Source organism: Oncorhynchus keta, chromosome 25, assembly GCF_023373465.1.
Source record: "Oncorhynchus keta strain PuntledgeMale-10-30-2019 chromosome 25, Oket_V2, whole genome shotgun sequence".
Taxonomy (NCBI): Eukaryota; Metazoa; Chordata; class Actinopteri; order Salmoniformes; family Salmonidae; genus Oncorhynchus; species Oncorhynchus keta.
The window spans coordinates 1342727-1370367 of NC_068445.1; the positions used below are offsets into that span (position 1 = coordinate 1342727).

Sequence of the window (27641 nt, forward strand, 5' to 3'; positions counted from 1 at the left end):
ATTGGCTGCCATGGCTTCGCCCCTGCACAGTCACGTGGAATTCATAGAGTAGGGCCTAATTTATTTAAATGGACATTTGCTTATATGAACTCAATAAAATCGTTAACTGTTGCATGTAGTGTTTATATTGTTCAGTATAATATGAGTTGGTTTGGAGTGATAACATTAGACACATTTTAATAATCCATTGTAGTCTGTCAAGTGATGACTAAAGAAACAAAGTGTAAAAAAAAAAATCAGTTTGGGGGATCAACTACCATCACGTGTAATAAGGCAAAATGGGTGAACTTTCAATTAAATTGGTTTTGGGAAACCGGCCCTGATCTCAAATTACAACGTTTCAGAATATGACTAGTACCGTTAGCTAACAAGGTAATGCTGTTTTCAATAATGATGCAGTTAATTAGCACAACTAAGTTTTAGCTAACAACATTGCCGTAGCGAACTAGTTAACGTTAGCTAGTTGTCAGCCCAACATGATATAGCTATTGTTAGCTAGCTATGATGTCACATCAAACAAAGCTTTTGTATAAGTAACGTTACACGAGAGTCCCAGTGTAGTTAGCTAGTTACTCTTGAACTTTACTGGATTCGTAACGTACAGTATGTAACGTTATCTAGCTAGATAATTTTAACGTTAACTGTGACAGATTTGCTTGCTATTAACCTTTACTAGCTAGTAGATTAGAAACACTCGCATACTCACGTAATGCTCGTAGAATTTAGAAAGCCGAGGTTTTCCATGGTTGTTGAATATTAGTATGGCTTTAATCATGATGTTCTGTTTTATGAGGGGCGAACAAAAATGGTATACCTGGGACCCTAAAATCCGTTTCAATCTAGCTAGCTAAAACGGCAACCAGCTAAATTACATGTCGCTTCTCAATCCAGTTTTTGCGGAAATACTCCACGTCAAAACCCATTAATCTTCTTCTAACTACAGCAGCCGTGGTGGGTCAAACTGCGATGGTAAACGTTTCATTTGACCAGTCAGAACTCAACCTCTACCACCTCTTTCAAGACACTTGAGACAGCTGGAGATGTCCCATTTTACTAGATCTGAAACCACTGGATAGTGTTACCAAAATGGCGGAAAAGTCCTAGCGATCTTCTTCTTCGTGTAGTTTTCCGGCAGACTTGGATGTTGCTGCCTTTCACAGAGTGTGAATAGCACATTTTACAACCCCTGTAGTTCTTATGCACTAAAATTGCTGTCACCCAAAAACGTATCTGCTGCTTACCCACCAAATCAATCTTCTGAGATTTCCATTTAATCTGTGTGGTACAATTAATGACCATGGCAATAAATCCTACCTTATTAAAACTCCTCTCTGGTTCTGTCTTTTCATGCCTAGGCCTGGGGGGGGTATCCTTTATTATTTTTGCTGCTTCTTCATAGGAAACATTCTGCCCCACTTGAAACTCTGGCAATCTCAACCTGTCTCTCTTACAGTGCACTTCGGATCACCAGCTGCATGGGCACCCCCACAGTTGACACACAGTGCTTTCTCTATCACAACTTTACACTCCATCTGACTATACCCTCCTGCGCATTTCTCATATCGTGGGATCTCCCTTCTACACACTGCTGCAACATGTCTGAATCCTTAGCACCTAAAGTTCGGAACAGGCCCTCACAGAATAGCCAATGTAAACACACCTGACCTTATATCAGGTAGAAAATATGTGTCAAAGCTCAATGAGACTTAGACCCAATGGCGTAACTGAGAAAAACCTAAGTCTCACCAAACGGTGGGTGTCACAAACACCAGGAATATTATTTTTCATTTGATCCACCTCTACCCCACTAATCACTCAGGTTGAAACCTGAGATGCATGACTTGAAGCGGCAGCTTCCTCTGGGTGGAAGATGCACAAAACATTCGAACAATTCCAATTATTGAAACGTTCACAGATGTAACCATTCCCAGTTTGTCCTTAACCAAACTTGACACAACGTATGGGTTAGCCAAAAAGCAAGAATTCACTCTTTCCAAAAATGTCACTCCTACCAGTCCAACCTGCAAACTGACTCTATTTCAAGATCCTCAAGAGAGCAAATAGACTTACAGGTAAGTTTACTTGGTTTGTATCCAGGAGATGAAGGTATGTACTCAGGAGACGAAGGTCTGAACTTAACACCATTCTTGCGCCCTCACGTCAAAGCACTTCTTCTTAGCCAATCAGAAGAACACAATCTTTTTGCTTACACCTAACATACTTCTAACATCTTGAGGGGCCATCAAGAAGTGTGCAGGATTTGAGGCAAGGGGTTGATTTTGGATAAAAGGGGCCTTGCAGAAGGTTTTTTCATAAACTGAAACATGCTTGAGTAATTTTGTGGGAGAATGGAAGTATAAAGAAAAATGTATGGAGGGTATTGCCATCTCTGGCAGACTGCAGACCATTTTATGTGTTTTCGTCTTAGGGATGACTTTTAGGACATTAACAAAATAAGATATTTGAAGAATGATTAATGGACATGAACAAGTAGAGTTGCAGCCATGGTCCACGTCATAGGCCTGTCCATGTCATAGGCCTGAAAATAACGCCATAGATAGCTATATCATATGATGTGGTTAGCTGACACGTAAAAAAAATATATATCGAGCCCTAAAATCTGGCAGGTGTCAGCAATGTCTGAGCAGAGGAATGCGCCCCCAGTATTTGCAAATAATGACAAAAAAAACTTGCATAGGTTTGTCCCTGTGTGTTACACTGATTCTTTAAACCCCATCCCCTCTCTCTCTCTCTCTGCTTTCCCCCAAGATGAGCCAGTCCATCAGATGTCAATGTTGAGTCTAAAGTTCAATGCCGGGGGAGTCATTGCCTTCGGGCAGACCGTCTTAACCATAGGGGGCTGGGCTGCTGGCTCCTATGGCCAAACCCTTTCAGATTGCGAGACAATCTGCCTGTTTTTAAGATTTCAAGTAAATCAGAACAGAAGGGAGCTACCATTCCCATTGACAGATGACTTCTAAGCTGTGACTTCGGGGTGTTTGAGGCAAACACTTACAGCCCACAGCTTCATATTAATCCAAAATGTAACCAGCTGTTAAGAATGATGTAACTGTCATTGACTTACATTTTTAAAAGTTATCTGGGCTGATTACAATTTGTTCATTTTTGTCATCTGAATTACGTAATGCGTTACAAGTAATCCGTTACTACCCAGCTCCTCCAACACTTCACTGAACTGATGTCCATATCCCACCCATGACCACTCTCCAACGTCAAACTCATGTCTCTGTCTTTCTTTCTCTCTCTCTTCTATGAGTGAATTTGGGTGTCATCAGGTTTCCAATAAACTTTGTTGTACAATAGGAAAAATTCCAGGCTAAAGCCTACAGCTACAATAACATTTGTATGTTTTAAATGGGCCTATCCATGTCATGTCACCATTTCCTATTTGATCCAGTCTTTTCATTTAGTAAAGTAGTGAAATAGCTGTGTGGGAAAATGACATCCCCATTACTCCCATTTACCTGATAAATTGGAAACAGCAATCTTCTGGTTAGGCCTACACCCATACTTCCCACAAGTGCCATTGTTTTCATTTTTGGACATAATGTTTCACCTAGGTTGAGCCACTAGGTGGAGCAAGAGCCCAATTGATTTAGATTAATAAGCAAACAAATATACACTCAGTGTACAAAACATTAAGGACACCTGCACTTTCCATGACATAGACTGACCAGGTGAATCCAAGGGAAAGCTATGATGCCTTATTGATGTCACTTGTAGAATCCACTTCAATCAATGTAGATGAAGGGGAGGAGACAGGTTAAAGACGGATTTTTAAGTCTTGAGACAAGTCAGACGGATTGTGTATGTGTGCCATTCAGAGGGTGAATGGGCAAGACAAAAGATTTAGGTGCCTTTGAACGAGGTATAGTAATAGGTGCCAGGCACACCGGTTTGAGTGTATTAAGAACTGCAACTCTGCTGGGTTTTTAACACTCCTGTGTGTATCAAGAATGATCCACCACCCAAAGTACATCCATGCAACTTAACACAACTGTGGGAAGCATTTGAGTCAACATGGGCCAGCATCCCTGTGAAAAACTTTCGACACCTAGAGATACCTAGTCAGTTGCACAACTGAATGCATTCAACCAAATTGTGGCTTCCGCATTTAACCCATCTCTGAATCAGAGATGTGCATCCACGTCACCCACGCCCGGGGAGCAGTTGTTAGGGGTTAACTGTCTTGCTCAAGAGCAGAACGGCAGATTTTTCCATCTTTCCGGCTCTGGGATTCGAATCAAAGTGTCTTAACTGGGCGTTGGGCCACCATGAGCTGCCAGAACATCTTCAATGCGTCTTGGCATAGATTTTACAAGTGTCTGGAACTCTATTGGAGGGATTCTACACTATTCTCCCATGATAAATTCCGTCATTTAGTGTTTTGATGGTGGTGGAAAACGCTGTCTCAGGCGTCGTTCCAGAATGAGTCTCGAATAAATGTTCAATTGGGTTGATATGGTGACTGAGACAGACAAACACAAACACACACACACACACACACCCACACACTTTAAATCCCCTTTACTCCTTTAAGACCCCTCTTTCAAAGTCACTGAGATCTTTTCTAGCAATGGTAGCCTAAATAATGGGCAACTGGGAATTTTTATACATGACCCTAACCATGATGGGATGTTAATTGCTGAATTAACTCAAGAACAATACCTGCAGCTGCTATCAGTATACTTTATATCCCTAATTTACTCAAATGTTTCCTTGATTTTGGCAGTTACCTGTATGTCCAAAGTGTCATGATGCCTGGCCACAACTGTTCATTCTGAAATTCAATCTTAATATTGCCGATATTTCTTACAAAAGTGAAAACGATTGGGCAAAATGATTAGTTCCGTATATTTTGTCCTTCTGACCTATAGATGTATACAGCGGGGCAAAAAAGTATTTAGTCAGCCACCAATTGTGCCAGTTCTCCCACTTAAACAGATGAAAGAAGGCCTGTAATTGTCATCATACGTACACTTCAACTATGACAGACAAAATGAGAGAAAAAAATCCAGAAAATCACATTGTAGAATATGTAATGAATTTATTTGCAAATTATGGTGGAAAATAAGTATTTGGTCAATAACAAAAGTTTCTCAGTACTTTGTTATATACCCTTTGTTGGCAATGACAGAGGTCAAACATTTTCTGTAAGTCTTCACAAGGTTTTCAAACACTTTTGCTGATATTTTGGCCCATTCCTCCATGCAGATCTCCTGTAGAGCAGTGATGTTTTGGGGATGTTGCTGGGCAACATGGACTTTCAACACCCTCCAAAGATTTTCTATGGGGTTGAGATCTGGAGACTGGCTAGGCCACTCCAGGACCTTGAAATGCTTCTAACGAAGCCACTCCTTCGTTGCCCGGGCGGTTTGTTTGGGATCATTGTCATGCTGAAATACCTAGCCACGTTTCATCTTCAATGCCCTTGCTGATGGAAGGAGGTTTTCACTCAAAATCTCACGATACATGGCCCCATTCATTCTTTCCTTTACACGGATCAGTCGTCCTGGTCCCTTTGCAGAAAAACAGCCCCAAAGCATGATGTTTCCACCCCCATGCTTCACAGTAGGTATGGTGTTCTTTGGATGCAACTCAGCATTCTTTGTCCTCCAAACACGACGAGTTGAGTTTTTACCAAAAAGTTATATTTTGGTTTCATATGACCATATGACATTCTCCCAATCTTCTTCTGGATCATCCAAATGCTCTCTAGCAAACTTCGGACGGGCCTGGACATGTACTGGCTTAAGCAGGGGGACACGTCTGGCACTGCAGGATTTGAGTCCCTGGCGGCGTAGTGTGTTACTGATGGTAGGCTTTGTTACTTTGGTCCCAGCTCTCTGCAGGTCATTCACTAGGTCCCCTCGTGTGGTTCTGCGATTTTTGCTCACCGTTCGTGTGATAATTTTGACCCCACAGAGTGAGATCTTGCGTGGAGCCCCAGATCGAGGGGGATTATCAGTGGTCTTGTATGTCTTCCATTTCCTAATAATTTCTCCCACAGTTGATTTATTCAAACCAAGCTACTTACCTATTGCAGATTCAGTCTTCCCAGCCTCGTGTAGGTCTACAATTTTGTTTCTGGTGTCCTTTGACAGCTCTTTGGTCTTGGCCATAGTGGAGTTTGGAGTGTGACTGTTTGAGGTTGTGGACAGGGGTCTTTTATACTGATAACAAGTTCAAACAGGTTCCATTAATACAGGTAACGAGTGGAGGACAGAGGAGCCTCTTAAAGAAGAAGTTACAGGTCTGTGAGAGCCAGAAATCTTGCTTGTTTGTAGGTGACCAAATACTTATTTTCCACCATAATTTGCAAATAAATTCATTAAAAATCATACAATGTGATTTTCTGGATTTTTTTTCTCATTTTGTCTGTCATAGTTGAAGTGTACCTATGATAAATTACAGGCCTCTCTCATCTTTTTAAGTGGGAGAACTTGCACAATTGGTGGCTGACTAAATACTTTTTTGCCCCACTGTACATCTATATGCCTATACTGTACACAGTTCATTTCTTCCCAGTTCATTTCCAGTAGCTGGAGCTGGGAACAAATGGCACCATGTCTGGATAACCTACAGGCTGTTTTTGTGGTGGGAAATAACATCCATGATTAAACTTTACACGGACTTCAATTTAGTCACCGTGTAGTTTGGGGAGGATCCACAGAAAGTATAGCAGTGGGTGAAAAAGGATATACAATGGTAATATTAACTAAAGACAAATGTTGACAATAAGCTAAACTACATGACCAAAAGTATGTGGACACCTGCTCCCCAAACATCTCATTCCAAAATAATGGGTATTAATATGGAGTTGGTCCCCTTTGCTGGTATTACAGCCTCCACTCTTCTGGGAAGGTTTTCCACTAAATGTTGGAACATTGCTGTGGGGACATAATTCCATTCAGCCACAAGAGCAAGGTTGGGCACTGATGTTGGGCAATTAGGCCTGGCTCACAGTCGGCGTTAAAAATTCATCCCATAGTTGTTTGATGGGGTTGGCGTCAGGGCTCTGTGCAGCCCAGTCAAGTTATTCCACACCAATCTCTACAAGCTATTTCTGTATGGACCTTGCTTTGTGCATGGGGGCATTGTCAAGCTGAAACAGGAAAGGGCCTTCACCAAACTGTTGCCACAAATTTGGAAGCACTGAATCGTCTAGAATGTCATGGTATGCTGTAGTGTTAAGAATATCTCTTCACTGAAACAAAGTGGCCTAGCCTGAAACATGAAAAACAGCTCCAGATCATTATTCCTTCTCCACCAAACTTTACATTTTCACTATGCATTCTGGCAGGTAGCGTTCTCCTGGCATCCACCAAACCCAGATTCGTCCATCGGACTGCCAGATGGTGACACGTGATTCATCAGTCCAGAGAACTCATTTCCACTGCTCCAGAGTCCAATGTAGGCGAGCTTTACACCACTCCAGCCGATGCTTGGCATTGTGCACGGTGATCTTAGGCTTGTGTGTGGCTGCTCGACCAAGGAAACCCATTTCATGAAGGTCCCGACAAACAGTTCTTGTGCTGACATTTCGGGCCTGTTTTGTGAGCTTGTCTGGCCTACCACTTCGTGGCTGAGCTGTTGTTGTTCCTAGACGTTTCCACTTCACAATAACAGCACTCTAGCAGGGCAGAAATTTGACTAACTGACTTGTTGGAAAGGTGGCATCCTATGATGGTGCCACATTGAAAGTCACTGAGCTCCTCAGTGAGGCCATTCTACTACCAATGTTTGTCTATGAAGATTGCATGGCTGTGTGCTCGACTTCATATACCTGTCAGCAACAGGTGTGGCTGAAATATCGGAACACTAATTTATAATAATAATAATATATGCCATTTAGCAGACGCTTTTATCCAAAGCGACTTACAGTCATGTGTGCATACATTCTACGTATGGGTGGTCCCGGGAATCGAACCCACTACCCTGGCGTTACAAGCGCCATGCTCTACCAACTTATACTTTTTTTATATACAGTGTATAACCAAATTATATCCTTCAACCGTCATAATGCCTGAGCCTATAAAATGTCTCCGGTTAAACCCTTTCTCTGGCAATGACTGGCATTGAACCACTGACCCAAGTCTTCAAGTCTCAGACCTGTTACTCATCGCATGTGCATGGTTCAATTCCAGTCACCACACCCTCACGTCTCACTTCACCCTCTTTGACCCCCTCGCCCTCTCCACACCGACCCCAGCAGCTGATAAACTGATGGAATCTGCAGTGGTGGAAAAAGTACTGAATTGTCAGTAAAAAACCTTAATGGAAAATGACTCAAGTAAAAGTGAAAGTCACCCAGTTAAACACTCCTTGAGTAAGTCTAAAAGTATTTAGTTTTAAATATACTTAAGTATCGAAAGTAAATAAAATTGCTAAAATATAATTAAGTATTAAAAGTATAAATAATTTCAAATGTCTCATATTAAGCGAACCAGACAGCACCATTTACATATTTTATTTTTTACAGATAGCCAGGGGCACACACCAACACTCAGACATAATTTACAAACAAGCATGTGTGTTTAGGGAGTCCACCAGATCAGAGGCCGTATGGAGGACCAGGGATGTTTTCTTGATAAGTGAGAGAATTGGACCATTTTCCTGTCCTGCTAAGCATTCAAAATGTATTTTTGGGTGTCAGGGAAAATGTACGGAGTAAAAAGTATATTATTTATTTTATTTTGGAATGTAGTGACGTAAAAGTAAAATGTGTAAAAAAAAAAAAAAAATATATATATATATATATATATATATATATATATTTTTATATATATATATTTTTATATATATATATAATATATATATTTATATTATATATATATTTTTATATATATATATTATATATAATATATATATTTATATTATATATTTATATATTATATATATATATATAGTATATATATTTATATTATATATTTATATATTATATATATATATATAGTATATATTATATTATAATATATCCTTCTGTAGCTCAGTTGGTAGAGCATGGCGCTTGTAACGCCAGGGTAGTGGGTTCGATCCCCAGGACCACCCATACGTAGAATGTATGCACACATGACTCGCTTTGGATAAAAGCGTCTGCTAGATGGCATATATCTATATATATATCTAAACAGTAAAGTACAAATCAAATTGTATTTGTCACATGTCTCGAATACAACAGGTAAGCTTTACCGTGAAATGCTTACTTACAAGCCCTTAACCAACGATTCAGTTTAAGAAAATAGAGTTAAGAAAATACTTACTAAATAAACTAAAGTAAACAGAAAAAAATGTAAATAAAATTAACACAAGAAAATAATAATAATTTGACTGTTTAAATATACAGCAGGTACCGTACCAAGTCAATGTGCGGGGGTACAGGTTAGTCGAGGTAATTTGTACATGTAGGTAGGGATAAAGTGATAATGCATAGATATTAAAGAGCAAGTAGCAGCAGTGTAAAAACAAAGGGGGCGTGGTCAATGCAAAGAATCCAGGTGGCCATTAATTGTTCTGCAGTCTTCTGCCTTGGGGGCAAAAGCTGTTAAGGAGCCTTTTGGACCTAGACTTGGCACTCCGGTACCGGTTGCCATGCGGCAGAAGAGAGAACAGTCTATCACTTGGGTGACTGGTCTTTGACAATTTTTGGGGACTTCCTCTGACACCGCCTATTATATAGGTCCTGGATGGCAGGAAGCTTGGCCCCAATGTTGTACTGGGCTGTACGCATTACCCTCTGTAGCGCCTTATGGTCAGATTCTGAGCAGTTGCCATACCAGGCGGTGATGCAACCGGTCAGGATGCTCTCGATGGTACAGCTGTATAAGCTTTTGAGGATCTGGGGACCCATGCCAAATCTTTTCAATCTCCTGAGGGGGAAAAGGCGTTGTCGTGCCCTCTTCACAGCTTTCTTGGTGTGTTTGGACCATGATAGTTTGTTGGTGATATGGACACCAAGGAACTTAACTCTCAACCCTCTACACTACAGCCCCTTCCATGTGAATGGGGGTATGTTCGGCCCTCCTTTTCCTGTAGTCCACGATCATCTACTTTGTCTTGCTCACATTGAGGTAGCGGTTGTTGTCCTGGCACCAAACTGCCAGGTCTCTGGCCTCCCTATAGGCTGTCTCATCGTTGTCGGCCTACCACCGTTGTGTCGTCAGCAAACTTAATGATGTTGTTTGAGTCATGCTTGGCCACTCAGTCATTGGCGAACAGGGAGTACAGGAGGGGACTAAGCACGCACACCTGAGGGGCCCCGTGTTGAGGATCAGCATGGCAGATGTGTTGTTGCCTAGCCTTACCACCTGGGGGGCGGACCGCAAGGAAGTCCAGGATCAAGTTGCAGAGGGGGGGTGTTTAGTCCCAGGGTCCTTAGCTTAGTGATGAGCTTTGTGGGCACTATGGTGTTGATCGCTGAGCTGCAGTCAATGAACAGCATTCTCACATAGGTGTTCCTTTTGTCCAGGTGGGAAAGGGCAGTGTGGAGTGCTATTGAGGTTGAGATCTGTGGATCTGTTGGGGCGGTATGTGAATTGGAGTGGGTTTAAGTTTTCCGGGATGATGGTGTTGATGTGAGCCATGTTCAGCACTTCATGGCTACCAATGTGAGTGCTACGGAGCGGTAGGCATTTAGACAGGTTTACCTTCACTTTCTGGGGCACAGACTAATATATTCTGCTTGAAACATGTAGGGATTACATACTCGATCAGGGAGAGGTTGAAAAATGTCAGTGAAGACACTTGCCAGTTGGTCCATGCATGCTCTGAGTACACATTCCTGGTAATCCGTCTGGCCCCACGGCCTTGTGAATGTTTTAAAGTTCTTGCTCTCATCGGCTACGGAGAGCATGATCACACAGTCATCCGGAACTGCTGGTGCTCTCATGTATGCTTCAGTGTTACTTTCCTCGAAGCAAGCGTTAACGGCATTTAGCCCATCTGGTAGAACTCGCACCTGGGTTTCCTTTTGTAGTCCGTAATAGTTTCCAAGCCCTGCCACGTCCGACGAGCGTCAGAGTCGGTGTAGTTGGATTGATTCTTAGTCCTGTATTGACACTTTGCCTGTTTGATGGTTCGTCTGAGGACATAACGGAATTTCTTATAAGCGTCCGGATTAATGTACCTCTGCTTGAAAGCGGTAGCTTCTGGTTAGTATATGTACGTACAGTCACTGTGAGGATGATGTCGTTGATGCACTTATTGATGAAGCCAGTGACTGAGGTGGTATTTAAAAATAATAATAAAGTCAGTTAAGAACAAATTCTTATTTACAATGATGGCTTAGGAGCAGTTGGTGAACTGCCTTGTTCAGGGGCAGAACTACAGCTTTTTACCTTATCAGCTTGGTGAATCGATCTAGTAACCTTTTGGTTACTGGCCCAACGCTCTAACCACTAGGCTACATGCTACCCCTGTACACCTGTATACTCCTCAATGGAATTGGATGAATCACGGAACATATTCCAGTCTGTGCTAGCAAAACAGTCTTAAGGCGTAGCATCCGCGTCATCTGACCACTTCCGTATTGAGCGAGTCGCTGGTACTTCCTGCATTACTTTTTGCTTGTAAGCAGGATAGATTTATGGTTAGATTTTCCAAATGGAGGGCGAGGGAGAGCTTTGTACGCGTCTCTGTGTATAGAGTAAAGGTGGTGTAGAGTTTTTTTTTTTCCTCTGGTTGCACATGTGATGGATTTAAGTTTGCCTGCATTAAAGTCCCCGGCCAATGGAATCGACACTTCTGGATGAGCATTTTCTTGTTTGCTTATGGCCTTATACAGCTTGTTGAGTGCAGTCTTAGTGCCAGTGTTGGTTTGTGGTGGTAAATAGACGGCTACAAAAAATATAGATGAAAACTCTCTTGGTATATACTGTGGTCTACAGCTTATCATGAGGTACTCAACCTCAGGGGAGCAATACCTTGAGACTACCTTAATCGCGCACCTGCCGTTATTGACAAATAGACACACTGTCAGGATTTGGCCAGGGTTGTTCCGGTTTTTGGTCACTAGATGCCCCCATTGTGCTTTTTAACCTTTTGTTTTCCCTTGATCCCCATTATTATTTGCACCTGTGCCTCGTTTCCCCTGATTGTATTTAAACCCTTAGTTTTCCTCAGTTCTTTGCTCTGTGTTTGTATGTTAGCACCCAGCCCTAGTATTCTGTGAACTCTTGTTGATCCCGGTGGACTCTCTTGTGGAATTCTTTTTTTGTTCTTGTTTATTTATTTTTTGAGTATCTTTTGAGGCTTTTTATGCTATACCTACCACCTTGTGGATTTACCTTTTTGTCTTGGAGTATTACCTTTGTTCTTGTGGAATTCCTTTTGAGGTTGTGGAGTTTCATGTTTTCCTGAAGGACTTCACTTTTTACTTCATTAAATACACCGTCTCAAGTACTGCTGTGTCTGCCTCATCTTCTGGGTTCTGCCGACTATTCGTGGCTCAGTTGGTTAAGTGACTGTTTCTCACTCCGGAGACCCGGGTTCGTAACCGGGTCCTGACACACACCTCCGACCCTCACCTTACCAGACGTGGCTGTTCTGTCCTACCAATGCACGAATACCCAGCCAACTGTATATTATCCATGTCGTCATTCAGCCACGACTTGGTGAAACGTAAGATATTACAATTTTAATGTCCCATTGTTAGGATAGTCTCGAACGGAGCTCATCCAGTTCATTCTCCCATGATTGCACATTGGCTTATAGAATGAATGGAAGCGGCAGGTTACACAGTCACCAACAAATTCTCACAAGGCACCCTGCTCTCCGCCCCCTGTATTTCATTATTTTCTTCATGTGAATGACAGGGATTTTGGCCTTCTCTGGGAGCAACATTATATCCTTTGCGGCCGATTCATCAAAGAAAAACCTTTGTCCAGTTTGAGGTAAGTAATTGCTGTTTTGAAATCCAGGAGCTCTTTTTGGTCATAATAGACGGTAGCATCAACATTATGTACAAAATATTGTACAAACAATGCAAAACACACAAAATAGCACAATTGGTTAGGAGCCCGTAAAACAGCAGCCATCCGCTCTGGCGCCATTCTATATACCCCCCAAAAAATATTTAAGTAGTACTTCAAAGTATTTTTACTTAAGTCATTTACACCACTGTGAATCTGTGACATGGTACCAATGTGATCAAGTGGTTTGTAACTTTGCTCCACGAGATTGTGTTAGCCCACTGAGCTAAAGCCTTTACTCGGGGCGCCGAGTATCTTTTCAGGTCTCAGGCATGGTTTACTCATCAGTGTAGTTCACTGCCCAACCGCCATTACACTTAAATGACTGGATGTGAGCTCCAAATTGGTAGTTTGCACAGATGTATGAAAAGCTTAGGTGGTGTTATGATCTGATAGGCCTATTCTTCTTATTTAACCAACAATGATAACAAAATATGATTTTTCTTAATGCTGTTATTAGCATAAAATAATAACTAATACGTATTATTACAAATCAATGTCACTGTCTGAAAGAGTGAAAAAAAATATATATAAATTAAACTCTTGATTTAATTTTCTCACAAGTGATATCACGTTGTTTTGTTATTAGGCTCCTAAAACTCTGCTCTAGCTCTCTCTCTCTTTCTCTCTGACTCGTTGACTCAAGACCTGCCTAATTAAGAGGGCAAGGGGGCTATTGCAGAAGTCAAGGCCAAATAAAACAATGATAAAAAGAAAGAAGAGATTTTGTTAACAGCTGCGGCCAAGGCAAGGATTGGTCCAAGTTCATGATGTGGGGGTAAATAATGAATAATATTTTAACACCAAGAACTTAAGTGTATCTTGTAAATAAAATACCTGCTATTATTTACAACGTTAATGTTATTCCCATAAAGGTTTTCATATTTTAACTAATATGTTCACCCTTTTTCATAATGGTACAGTCCAACAACAGTTGGCCCCAAATAGAGTAGGCGCCTCTATAAAGACTAGGCGATGCTCAAAAGTTAGTTAGAAAGCAAGCTTGCCGGGATAAATACGCACTGAACCATGGAGCAAACCGAAGTGATGAAACCAGAAACTCTTGATGATCTGATCAAAGTTTTGCATAAAATCTTTGAAAGTGACAATATCAATGTGGAGGAGGTGCAAAATATAATGGAAGCATATGACAGCAATCCACAGGAATGGATGAAATTTGCAAAATTCGACCAGTTCAGGTAAAAAAAATAAACGAATAAATAGGCCTATGTTTATTATTTGGAAAAGTATTATTATGGCTCCTGTTGTGTTGAGATTGAGTATGCCTGTTTAATTTAAAAGATATTCTATGGTCTGATGATAAACGTACTATTTAAAAAAAAAAAAAATCTGTACACAAACATCACTAATTAGGCTATATGCAGTTATCACCTTATCGTGAAATCCTGCAACGAATAGTATTACAATGAATTGCAAAAACTCCAGTAATTTACTTGAAATTAGTGGGGTGCTGGTGCTAACTTTAACTTCAAAGGTGTAGCACAAATGATCAGCAGGCAAAGGCCCTAAACATATTCAACGCATGACAAAGGCTTCTTCTCAGGGGATTTAAACAGCCATTTTATTTACATTTGATTTAACCTTTATTTAACTTAATGTGATGTCTCATAATATATGTGCAATTATGGATTGTATTATATATTATATTGTTAATATAGCCCACATGTGGCATTTTATCTGCAAAACTAATTTGAATAGGCTAAAAAAGCATAATTATATTAAACTTTTGCCATGTAAAAAGGTGTAAGCAATAGATGTAATATTTGTCAGTTATAGCCTAGCATGCATGCTCTCACTTTAAAACGTTCAAAAAAGTTACATTCGAAGATGTTTACAACAGAATGAGACTTTCAAAATGAGTTCATTGTGTGCTTCAACAAAAGAAAACGCTCTATCCACAGTTTTCCCGGCTTGCACCATAAACTGGGAGTTGTTTTGGTTCTTGTGGGGGTAAATAGAGGGTGGGAACCCGTCCGCCAATCAGAATTTAGAGGCAGATTCCTTTTGCGTTTGCGGTATGGGGTTGCAGCTGCCACAAGAACACGATTTTCTACGCGCTCAAAAACGTGACTAGTGTACCCATTGACTTTTCGTGCAAAACGAGGGAACAACATGTCTGTCTGTGATGGCTCGAATTACATTATAGACGTAATGCACGTGTTGCTTACGCTATTACGCTATTAAATATAATTTATGATTAGAGACATGAACTGGGCCATATGCGGTTCTATATCATCTGATATTAATACTCCTTTGTCAGTACTCCTAATAAATGTATATAGGTCAATCACTTAAGATTTTGAGAGTAGCATTTATAGGTCTTTGGACAGAATTGTGGAAATTGGTGGATAAAACTGTGTGGAGCAAAAACATAATTTTAAAGTTTTCTGAATGAGTCACACCACTGAGTACAAAATACATTGCAATCCATCCGTTCAAAACCCTATTCCTCTGGTCTTACTCTTGCGCTAACTGTAACTGTAATGACTGTAAGACTCAAGATAATTATGCCCCAACTGACTGTGCAAACTAATGAGCCTTGCATTCAATAATGTGAATGTCACTGCTTGGCATTTGTATTTGTGCCAGATGTTTTGCATTTACAGTATTGGAGTAATCAGAAATCAGTTTGTGGCTACACCATATGAATCAGTTTCCTAAATTTCAGTGAACAAAAGCAGTGGATGTCCTACCTTTGTTCTAGTCAAAATCACGAGTTGACACACACCCCAAAATGTTGGAGTGGTCGTCATTTAAAAGACAGTCGCACACCCTATATATGCTCCCAATAATTGAATGGGTAAGCACTACCTTTGTTCTAACCCACACTTCTGTTTGTGTTTTATATTTGTGTTCCAGGTACACAAGGAACCTGGTGGATGAAGGGAATGGAAAGTTCAACCTCATGATACTTTGTTGGGGAGAGGGTCACGGCAGGTAAGACATTTTTTAGAAAACAATGATGCAACTTATTTGATCTGAGGCAATTAAATCCCTCTACTTCAGAATTAATGTGGTAATTAAGGTGCTATGTCTATACCAGTGTATATATTGATAGTGTCATAAATATTGACAGAACCAGTGTAATTACAATATATGACTTGTCAGATAAAAACACTAGTATAGGTCTAGTGAAATGAAGAAACGGGCTCCAGGCAGAAAGTGTATGGAGATAACAAAGTCCAATGTTCTTGTGAACGTCAACGTTATGCAAGTTTCATAAAGATAAATACATTTGTGGTAACCATATAATAAATTGCCCTTTTGAAACTTAACAGATATGAACAATTGGTCACGTTGCTTGAGGCACAATGAAAGGAATACTATATCAGATTGTAGCTAATATAGTTTGAGGAGTTAAGTTAATACTTTTTGTCAGTAGATGTGTAATATCCAACACAAAAGGCAGAGAGTTTCTCTTTAAACAGGACTTAGAAGTAATGGTGGTGTACATACATGTAAACCACATGTTTGATTGCTGAGCCCCACATTCTAAGACTGTCTGTTTTCCACCACTTGCAGCAGTATCCATGACCACACAGACTCCCACTGTTTCATGAAGTTGCTGCAAGGCCAGCTTAAGGAGACGCTTTTTGAATGGCCCGATAAAAAAACATGCAACATGGTTCAGAAATCTCAGAGAATCCTGCAAACAAACCAGTGTGCCTACATCAATGGTAAGACAGTTTACAGTTTATCAATGGTAAGACAGTTTAGTATTTCTTCAACATTGTGTGTCAGACAACATGAGGAGGCATACATAATACATACATAATATCATCACGGTCTGATGAAAATGTCGTAATGCAATTTCTCAAATTGTTTTTACAAATATTTTTTGTTGTTTATTGAACGCAGCAACTTCCCTCAATGTACTCTGAGCATTTCATGACCCTAGGACCAAGAACATTTATAAAAATAGCTTCTAAAGTGTCATAATTGTATGTTTGTTAATAGGAAAATATGGTCAAGTTTCATCAGTATATCTTTCTAAACATTCACTTACTGAATATCTTCACTTTCATTTATTTGATTCTGAAATCTGGTTGTATATGTTAAAAAAGGTTGGTACGTGTTATACAAATTCTTAATGTATACTCTATGGGCTTTGTTTGGTCTATGTGCTGTGTTTGGTGTGAAATTACCATAAGCGGAACTCACAGCTATGTGATACATGAATGTAGACGTCGACCGATTATGATTTCTCAACTCCGATACCGATTATTGGAGGACTTAAAAAAGCCGATAACGATTAATCGGCCAATTTTTATATACATGTCTATACATATTTGTAATAATGACAATTACAACAATAATGAATGAATAATGAACATTTTTATTTTAACTTGATATAATACATAAATAACATCTATTTAGTCTCAATTAAAAAAATGAAACATGCTGAATTTGGTTTAAATAATGCTAAAACACAGTGTTGAAGAAGAAAGTAAATGTGAAATATGCGCCATGTAAAAAAAGCTAATGTTTAAGTTCCTTGCTCAGAACATATGAAAGCTGGTGGTTCAATATTCCCAGTTCTTCAATATTCCCAGTTAAGACGTTTTAGGTTGTAGTTATTATAGGAATTATGACGCGTCGACTATTTCTCTCTACCATTTGTATTTCATATACCTTACACTATTGGATGTTCTAATAGGCACTTTAGTATTGCCAGCCTAATCTCAGGAGTTGATGGGCTTGAAGTCATAAACAGTGCTGTGCTTCAAGCATTGCTAAGAGCTGCTGGCAAACGCAGTAAAGTTTGAATGATTGCTTATGAGCCTGCTGCTGCCTACCACCGCTCAGACAGACTGCTCTATCAAAAATCAAATCATAGACTTAATTATAATATAATAATCACAGAAATACGACCCTTTGGTCAATAATATGGTCAAATCCGGAAACTATCATTTAGAAAACAAAATGTTTATTCTTTCAGTGAAATATGGAACCGTTCTGTATTTTATCTAACGGGTGGCATCCATAAGTCTAAATATTTGTGTTACATTGTACAACTTTCAATGTTATGTCATAATTATGTAAAATTCTGGCAAATTAGTTCGCAATGTGCCAAGCGGCCCAAACTGTTGCATATAGCCTGATTCTGTGTGCAATGATCGCAAGAGAAGTGACACAATTTGCCTAGTTAATATTGCCTGCTAACATGAATTAATTTGAACTAAATATGCAGGTAAAAAAAATATATATATATACTTCTGTGTAGTGATTTTAATAAAGGCATTGATGTTTAAGGTTAGGTACATTCGTGCAACGATTGTGCTTTTTTCACGAATGCGCTTTTGTTAAATCATCACCGGTTTGCCAAAGAAGACTGTGATTCGATGATAAATTAACAGGCACCGCATTGATTATATGCAATGCAGGACAAGCTAGTTAACCATATGTAGTTAACTAGTGATTATGTGGAGATTGATTGGTTTTTATAAGATAAGTTTAATGCTAGCTAGCAACTTACCTTGGCTCCTTGCTGCACTCGCATAACAGGTGATCAGCCTACCACGCAGTTCCCTCATGGAAAGCAATGTAATCGGCATCCAAAAATGACGATTGTTATGAAAACTTGAAATCGGCCCTAATAAATCGGCCATGCCGATTAATCGGTCGACCTCTACGTGAATGTTTCACATTCTGGTTCCATATCTTATAAAAGTGTGATGTTTACCTGTTTTAGATTCCTTTGGGCTGCACAGAGTAGAGAACGCCAGTCACACCGAATGTTCGGCCAGTTTGCACCTGTACAGTCCCCCCTTCAAGACCTGCCAGACCTTTGACCAGCGGACTGGACACAAGAACACTGTCAAGATGACGTTCTGGAGCAAATTTGGAGAGAGGACTCCATTTGTAAGACTTCTTTCAGAAATTGACCAAACACAGAACCATAGATGTATAGCTTATCATAGCCATATCATTACCTGCTCTTCTGACTGCAATTTTGGCTTATTAAGTGTTAACACCCTAGACATTATCTCCGATCGCTGAGGTAAAGTTTTACAACTTTCTTTTACCTAAGCGGATAAGTGCAGGAGAGTGTTGCAATTTGTGAACGTATTGGTGAAAGGTGTCATAAATTTGTTTATATTATTCAAGTGGCTTGCTGTTGAAAGTCTACAGAGTACTGTCAGGCATTATATTTCATTCGATTGTCCCAGAACTTTATTGAAACAACCTGTTGTTGTCCCATGAATTACGCATGGATGTCTTTGGGAAAAAAGTCCTGAAAATGGCTGCCGGCTTATCTTAGGTAGTTAAAATGGAATTACAAAAACAACATTTTTTGAAAGCTGTAAAAACTTTATGGTGTGTGGACCTTCATTAACTAACAGCATTGTTGTAAAAAGTATTGTTCAACTTGAGTGTTGTAAAAGTTCATTTTTTGGTGACTATAGAATAATGAGATGATATGTGTTTTGGTATCTCAACAACACCTGGTTTGTGAGCGCTTCACACTATTCTGTAAAACGTATCTATTCCGTTGCCTGCAGACACATCCGTACTGTTACGGCTACATTTACGTTTCCTTCCAAATGTTTACAGATGTTTAATTACACAGGAAGTCTTAAGTCGTTTCCACCCATTTAAATAACAGTACAATCAACAATTCAGTGACACTCCCCTAGTATTTTAAAATACATTTACTGCATTTTCTATGCGTTTAAGTTTATTATTTCAAAGTTAGTTTTAAGAATTTCAGGATTCTGTTTCCACAGGCCGCCAGATGTGTAACAAAAAGACTGTATTCCACACAGTAATAGCTATTAATCTATACGGCAGGTTGGAGTCTGCTTTTAATGTTCAGGCTAGCTGTGTGCTGTTACGCTAGAACAGAACCAGACTAGTTCTGCTTGGGGTTTGCCAACAGCGGAGAGCTTATCTAAAATCCACAAATTGCACAAGTTTACCTTGACCAAACCACTGTCTGGCCAGCACTATTACAACATCGCTTGCATATAGGATAAGATAAGAAGAGTATGGGCACACAATGATCTACCACTTACCTTACCACCTCTCCCCTCAATGAATTGACAAAATAAATGCTTATTCAGGTTTCAAATATTGGTTTAGTGCTGGATTCCTCTCATATTTCTCCTTTGATGCATATCATGATGCTTCGGGCTATTGTCTAACTTACTGCTCATTTGTCTTTTACAGGAAACCACAGTCTCACAAGAAAATAACTAAGAAGCTGAAGACATTTGCGTTTGGAATGACAATGTTGTAAATTCAGTCAACATGACACGGCAAAGAAGCAAAATGCGGACCTACAACTAAACAACCGTTTATATTGGAGCGGACATTTCAAAAGGACATGTGGGTAGTTAGAATGGCTTTATCACTGCCCAGTGTGAGCTTGGCAAAAACTGATGAGCACAGGATGAATGCATGAATAGGCTCAGCCATGGATTGAATCTGGTCTTTGTTTGGTAGGCCTGAGGAGAAACCCTTCCCAATAACAGCATTCCTATGTGTCTATGACCTCTGTAACCACACTTTTGGACTGTTACGGCGGACGGTTGAAGTGTATAATGTATGAGTGGAAATAGGTTGTCTATTCAATCACATAAAGTGATGATCTAAAATCAATCTGTGATCAACAGTTTTACACTCAATGGAGCACTTTTATTGCGGTATAGATTTTTACACAAAATGATCTTAACACTTGTCAAAATAGTGATGTAACATGAAATAGTTTGTAAAGTCAAATTAGAGCATTTGGCAAAGGTAAAGCTTTATAAATGTATTGGAAAATATGATGCCTGTAATTTATATTTGCTGTGTTCAGTTTTTGGGGATGAGAAGGGGTGATAATTGGTATTAGCTATTTCAGTGTCATTCTTGAATGTGTTTCATTGGTTTTCAGCCTATGTATTAGGAGACCAGTCAAGAAGAGTCTGGACTTTAGGGGCAGGGTTGTATTATAATAAAGACAATGTTCTCACTTTTTCTCAGGATTTTTTTTGCCTGTTGTTTTAATTGTAGATGTATTTATATAGTTTACAACATAGTGCCACAATAGCATTGTCGGTTAAAGAGATTCTACAGTACTTTTGTATACTTTTTAGCCAATAGTTCTGAAAGTAGAGCTCACGAGCCAAAAGTGGTCCCCGGAAATTGTGTACTATTTCATAAGTGCACCACGTCATTGCTCTGCTGTGTGTGCAACTTGCTGGCTGTCACTCAAATGGTGAGGGGCTGAAGCTCATTGGCAATAACTCGAATTGCTAGGGGGCTGGCCCATGGTGAAAATGTTGGGATTTCGTAGCTAATTGAGGTCAGACAGTAATTCTGCTCATAGATTATGCATGTATGAACTAAACATTGACACATCCAGCCCAAATCTGGAGGCTTAAATAATTAGTAGTTGCCAAAATTACACAACTTTAAAATGCATGAAAGAAGATATTGTGAATGATAAGCCTTGCTTTGACTGTTGACCATTAAACATTACATATGTCATGAGAAATTGTTGTGTGTGTGTTTATTTTATCAATCTGTACTCTCCAACAAACCAAATGTTTTTGACATTACTGATATAAAACCCACTTACATTATATATATGGATATAAGTTCTCACTTAACAAATGTTTGCATGTGTCGTACATTTGTTCTTGAAACAATCTTATGAATGTGTTAATCTGAATTTGTCCCAGTATTGAATGTGATAAAGTCTTGTCCTGGTATATGCTACACTGATTGTGTGTTTGATGATAAGAGTCCAGTTTTAATGAGGTGAATTAATAAGGCAATTGTAACTGAGATAGGAGGAACACTTTAAATGTACCGTAGTTTGTGTTCCTTGTGTGCCTAATGATATTTGAATGAAACTTGAGAAAATAATGGAAGTATAGTTCCTCTACCAACATTATCCTAATGCCAGTGGTTCAGCTAACACGCATGTCCTCAAACAGCAATATATCAACTCATTGATGGTGAAATGGACTGCACCGACTACATACTTTACCAAATGTTTTTCACAGGGTAATAGTTGGTTATTTTGGTGTGTGTAGGTACATGCGTGCGTGTTTCAAACTGTTTTATTATATCTCAGCATGATACATTAATCATCGACTAACAATGGATTAATAGCAGTTTAAGGATGTCAAATCAAATGTTGTTCCTTCTACTTTGTCAGTGACTGTAACAATCTTGCTGGCTTGGAAATATCAGATGGGCAGGGTTTTGGTCTAGCACCACAGTACATCCAGTACACAAGCAACAGCTAAAATTAGTGGAGTTAACTTCATGGCTATTGTGTCAGAATGAGTATAAATGTGTAATATAGGTTTCATTATGAGTTTGCGTTAAAAAGACAAGAGTTCATTATATTTCATAACCATAGCCTGTTTCTTTCCTAACGTAACCTTGCCTATGACCACGAGCAGAAAAAAGTTAAGCTGTACCAGAGCACTGTGGTTTTACAGCCCCGTCAGTAATGTAGCAAGGGGTCAGACAAATGCCAAAATTTGCCACGTTGCTCATTTAACTCCTCATGGTTCAGAGGAACCAATAACTAAGAATGTCTAACAGACAGTGAGAATGAGTTGTGTAAAACTAAGGATGTGTCCAGTAGAAACTTTGTGACCAGACTTTATGACCATAATACGACCAGACCTGAACATATAAGGAGTTTGTCACAGGTTAAAAAAAAAAGGTTACTGCATTGTGGTGGACTAAAGCCAAAGTTGCATAACCTTCTGGAGAGTACAGCATGAATTGTGCCTCCTTTTATTGGAGGGCATATTAACCTACCACACATATTAATGGAACCTATTCCTAGGAACCTTGAGCTTAATCTGAAATCTGATACTTGTACTGGAAACTCAAATGAAACTTGATGAACATGAGTTTGACAACTGAGTAAGCAGAAATTGACGCAGTCATTTTCTAATTGGTATAACCGTAGACAAATAAATAAGCTATTAATATGAGGAAAGATACATATACATGGCATGGATGGTGGTGACTATCTTATATGTACTTTGAAAACTAAAGTGAAATGTTCACTTATGTGATAAGGTATACCGTGCAAGAAACTATCTGACTACCCAATGGACATAATAGTTGCAAATCATTTTGACTGCTGATAATTTTGTTCAGGAAAAACATTCATGTAAAATGCCCTATCATTCATACCACTGACAAAACATTTCTAATGCTGCTCATGCATGGATGCGGTTCGATACAACTAGTCCCTTTGCAAGATTCTTACAAATAACAATGAAAAATGTAATCACAAACTTGAATGATTTTCGCTGTTGCACCAAAAATAATCAGCAGCACAAGCATGCAGAACTCAGTAGATTATGAAAATCTACTTCATAACATATTTGACCTTAATGAAATGTTTCCTCTTCATAGGACATCTACTGTGCACATTGTTCTCAGTGGACCACAGTATCATATCTTTAGACCAGTTGTGACAGTCCATAAAACATAATTGCCATGTTTATTTTCCAAACCATTCCTCTGTTCTGCTCTGACAATTTATTGTTCTTGACTGGGAAAGCACACAGCAAAGTCTGCATTCTGTCCACAAACGAAAATGCAGTGTTCTATGATTTATAACCTAGAGAATTGTTATTACCACTCCTGCTTATTCAGAAAACAGACAGGGAATCAATTTTATGAAATAAAGATCAACTAGGCTATCATTCTAAATTATGATTGCTTCTCAATTATAATTTCACAATTTTCTGATCATTGTAATTTTATAATTTCCCAATAATTTATATATATTTTTTACGTCAGCACTTTTTACTGGTAAAAATATGCTACAACTTCCCGGAAACCTCATACAGGAACATGCAGTCTTTACCCAAAATATTTACTGTCAAAACGATATGCCAAATTCCCAAAAACCTCTGATGAACAAAGTCTATGAGTGGAGTGGGGTGAATGTGCATTGCATAACTCTGTCTATGGAGGTCTGTATCCTCCAGCAGCTCAGATGGGTCAGATCAAGCAGCAGCAGGCTTCACTGGTGACTGTAGGTTCAGGAAGGAACAAGATTCATCAAGGCAGACAAGTGCCCAAAGAGGCCGATATTCTATATGGAATTGTGCAGGTGAGTTACCCAAAAATACAAACATGCTTGTGAAATAGGCACTTTTATATGCCATTAAATATGCACTAGTGCTGTGAAAAGAAGCACAGTGTAGTGACAAGAAGGTAAACACATTTAACTGGTCACTAGAGAAACATATAGAGAAACTTTTTTATTGGCCAGTCTTCCTTAAGGAGAACACAGAGAATCGAAAACGTGTCTATTCCAAAAGAACATTTTGTTCAAGGTCTGGCAATCCACTTGCTGAAACAACTCCATTAACTTACGTTACCCTGCATAACTGAAAGGAAGACATGGTAAACAGTAACACATCTCAAAAACACAATACGCAGATGCACAGTGCTTGCCAGGTGATCAATGGGAGCATGGCATTCATCCCACCATGTCTCAATGAAGTGAGAATGGGGATATATTGGAATGAACAAACTTAAGCGATTAGGCAATAAAAATGTCAGAAAACATATTTGTTTAAAGAGGTCATTGTGGATACAAATACATTAGTCCAGGATACAATGTGTTCTCTTTCCAATGATTGCTCCCTCCTTTCAACTCCCCTTTACTTTATTACGTCAACAACTATATTTCCACTAACTTGTCCAGTTTGGACACACCTACTCATTCAAACTATGAAACAACACATATGGAATCATGCAGTAACCAGAAAACTGTTAAACAAATCAAAATAGATCTTAGATTTTAGATTCTTCAAAGTAGCAACCCTTTGCCTTGATGACAGCTTTGCACAATCTTGGCATTCTCAACCAGCTTCATGAGTTCATCACCTGGAATGCTTTTCCAACAGTCTTGAAGGAGTTCCCACATATGCTGAGCAATTGTTGGCTGCTTTCGTTCACTCTGCAGTCTAACACATCCCAAACCATCTCAATTGGGTTGGTGATTGTGGAGGCCAGGTCATCTGATACAGCACTCCATCACTCTCCTTCATGGACAAATAGCCCGTACACAGCCTGGAGGTGTGTTTTGGGTCATTGTCCTGTTGAAAAACAAATGATAGTTCCACTGTAAGTGGTGTGTGTTGGTGGCAGGGAAGTCAGGAGCAGGAGAACGAACTTGGTATAAACAGAGTTGTTTAATAAATGCTGATAAAACTCCAAAAACCAAAATGTACAAGAAAAAAAAAGTGGGTACAAAACCCGTCGCACACCAACACAATACATGCACATCACAGACAAGCAAACAATCTCCAACAAGGACATGAGGGGAAACAGAGGGTTCAATACACAACGTGTAATTTAATGGGATTGGTGGGATTGGAACCAGGTGTGAAGGAAGACAAGACAAAACCAATGGAAAATGAAAAATGGATCAGTGATGGCTAGAAGTCTGGTGACGTCGATCGCCGAACACCGCCCGAACAAGGAGAGGGACCAACTTCGGCAGAAGTCGTGACACCCACTAAGCGCAAACCAGTTGTGATGGCCTATTGCTGAAGAATGCTGGTTAAGTGTGCTTTGAATTCTAAATCAATCAACAACAGTGTCACCAGCAAAGCACCACCACACCATCACACCTCCTCCTCCATGCTTCACGGTGGGAACCACGCATGCAGAGTTCATCTGTTCACCTCTGTGTCTTACAGAGACATATCGGTTGGAACCAAAAATCTCAAATTTGGACTCATTAGACCAAAGGACAGATTTCCACCGGTCTAATGTCGATTGCTTGTATTTCTTGGCCCAAGCAAGTCTCTTCTTATTATTGGTGTCCTTTAGTAAGGGTTTCTTTGCAGCAATCCGACCAAGAATCAAATCAAAAGTATTTATATAGCCCTTCGTACATCAGCTGATATCTCAAAGTGCTGTACAGAAACCCAGCCTAAAACCCCAAACAGCAAGCAATGCAGGTGTAGAAGCACAGTGGCTAGGAAAAACTTCCTAGAAAGGCCAAAAGCTAGGAAGAAACCTAGAGAGGAACCAGGCTATGAGGGGTGGCCAGTCCTCTTCTGGCTGTGCCGGGTGGAGATTATAACAAAACATGGCCAAGATGTTCAAATGTTCATAAAAGACCAGCATGGTCATATAATAATAATCACAGTAGTTGTCGAGGGTGCAGCAAGTCAGCACCTCAGGAGTCAATGTCAGTTGGCTTTTCATAGCCGATCATTGAGAGTATCTCTACCACTCCTGCTGTCTCTAGAGAGTTGAAAACAGCAGGTCTGGGACAGGTAGCATGTCCGGTGAACAGGTCAGGATTCCATAGTCGCAGGCATGACACGTCCAGCAGATGGAGCCATCGCCTCATGATGTATACTCAGTCTGTCACCAGGCCTCGACGAATCTCACCCTGGTGGCTGACCTGCTGTACGCCACAGCACATATATGACAGTCGTTGGTCGGAGTCACCAGAGGAGCCAGTATTAATTCTGCTGTAGAATTCATTGCAGCCAGCAGGTCAAACTAACTACTAATGAAAAAAACTGTTTGTCACTAGGTCCGGCGAGAACTAGGACAATGAAAAACAGCTAGCTGGAGCTCTTTTGAGCAGTTGGCTGGATATGTCCTATATGCTATAAGCTTCATGCTGATTGGTTTTGGTTCTGCCCACTATTGTGTTGTCCGGTGAGAACATGATGAGGCCCATATTGAACACTTGGTCACCCCCAGACACAAACACTGACGACTCCATTAAAGTTCTATATATTGTTGTTTGGTTACTTTCGATGGACACACAACTCTTCAAGATAGTAAAAGAGCATGTCGGAGTTCGTCATTATACAATACTTGCTTCTTCTCGAGATGGCAGGTGAACACACTCTAAGCTGATGTGTGCGGGGTGGAGCCCTGAGTGCATCCAAGCACCCTGATTGGTTGGATGGGGTGAAGGGTGATGGACAGTACTGAAGGCCAGTCAGGTTAACTCGTTTGTCAGCTCAAGCCATCTCTAGTGACCATATGCCCAGATTAGCTGTAGGGATTGGAGACCCTAAAGACACTGCATTAGTAAAACAGAAATATCTTACAATGAGTTAAATATGAATTGTTAACCATTAATATCAAATAAATCAGATAAATACGTAATTCTTCTCTCACATCAGATAAACTATTTTACATTTTCAAAGTGTCAGACTCCCTTCATTCTTCTCACACGCTGTCCAAGGGCGTCAATTGTCTCTAACTGGCGCTGCAATGTCTGTCATAAATTCACATGTCCAAACCTCCCATGTCAAATGAATCAGTCAACAATGTGGAGTGACTATGAAAGAGTTGCTCACAATGCCCCTGATAGCACATGCATAAAACATCAATTCATTGCATGTTGTTCTGTAAATTTGTTAGGAAGAGATCTTCTCTGTAAATTGGGGAATACATGTGACTGGTACTATGCATAGGACATATAAGATATCTACTCAACTGCTCGCAGTTGTTGGAAACAGAAAGACAGTTTTGTGTCACAGACTGGCTTACATTGCAATGCAAACGTCTCACCATTGACAAGACATTTATATTATGGACAGATGATGGACCCTAATTTTGATGAATTATTTTGTTGTCAACACTAGTGACATTTGAAGCATGAGACTGGTATAA

General features: G+C 39.8%; 2 protein-coding genes across 4 annotated transcripts in view; one reads left to right on the top strand and one right to left on the bottom strand.

The window, feature by feature from the left end:
- LOC118357994 (AP-3 complex subunit sigma-1) overlaps window positions 1-1083 on the bottom strand; it is a 20072-nt gene extending 18989 nt beyond the window's left edge. Inside the window, exon 1 of one of the 2 annotated variants that reach the window (XM_035735328.2) lies at window positions 707-1083. In XM_035735328.2, coding sequence (XP_035591221.1) covers window positions 707-775 — 69 coding nt within the window. In that variant the 5' untranslated portion in view covers window positions 776-1083. The remainder of the gene's footprint in view (window positions 1-706) is intronic. The other variant, XM_035735327.2, reaches the window with a different exon arrangement.
- Window positions 1-20980, top strand: part of LOC118357995 (cysteine dioxygenase type 1-like) — a 22243-nt gene extending 1263 nt beyond the window's left edge. The window contains exons 1-5 of one of the 2 annotated variants that reach the window (XM_035735330.2): window positions 13971-14188; window positions 15870-15947; window positions 16533-16687; window positions 18703-18872; window positions 20181-20980. In XM_035735330.2, the coding sequence (XP_035591223.1) occupies window positions 14019-14188; window positions 15870-15947; window positions 16533-16687; window positions 18703-18872; window positions 20181-20210 (603 nt within the window). In that variant the 5' untranslated portion in view covers window positions 13971-14018 and the 3' untranslated portion in view covers window positions 20211-20980. Of the gene's footprint in view, window positions 1-13970; window positions 14189-15869; window positions 15948-16532; window positions 16688-18702; window positions 18873-20180 lie in introns of those variants that run through there. The other variant, XM_052478485.1, reaches the window with a different exon arrangement.
- Window positions 20981-27641: the final 6661 nt, after the last annotated feature.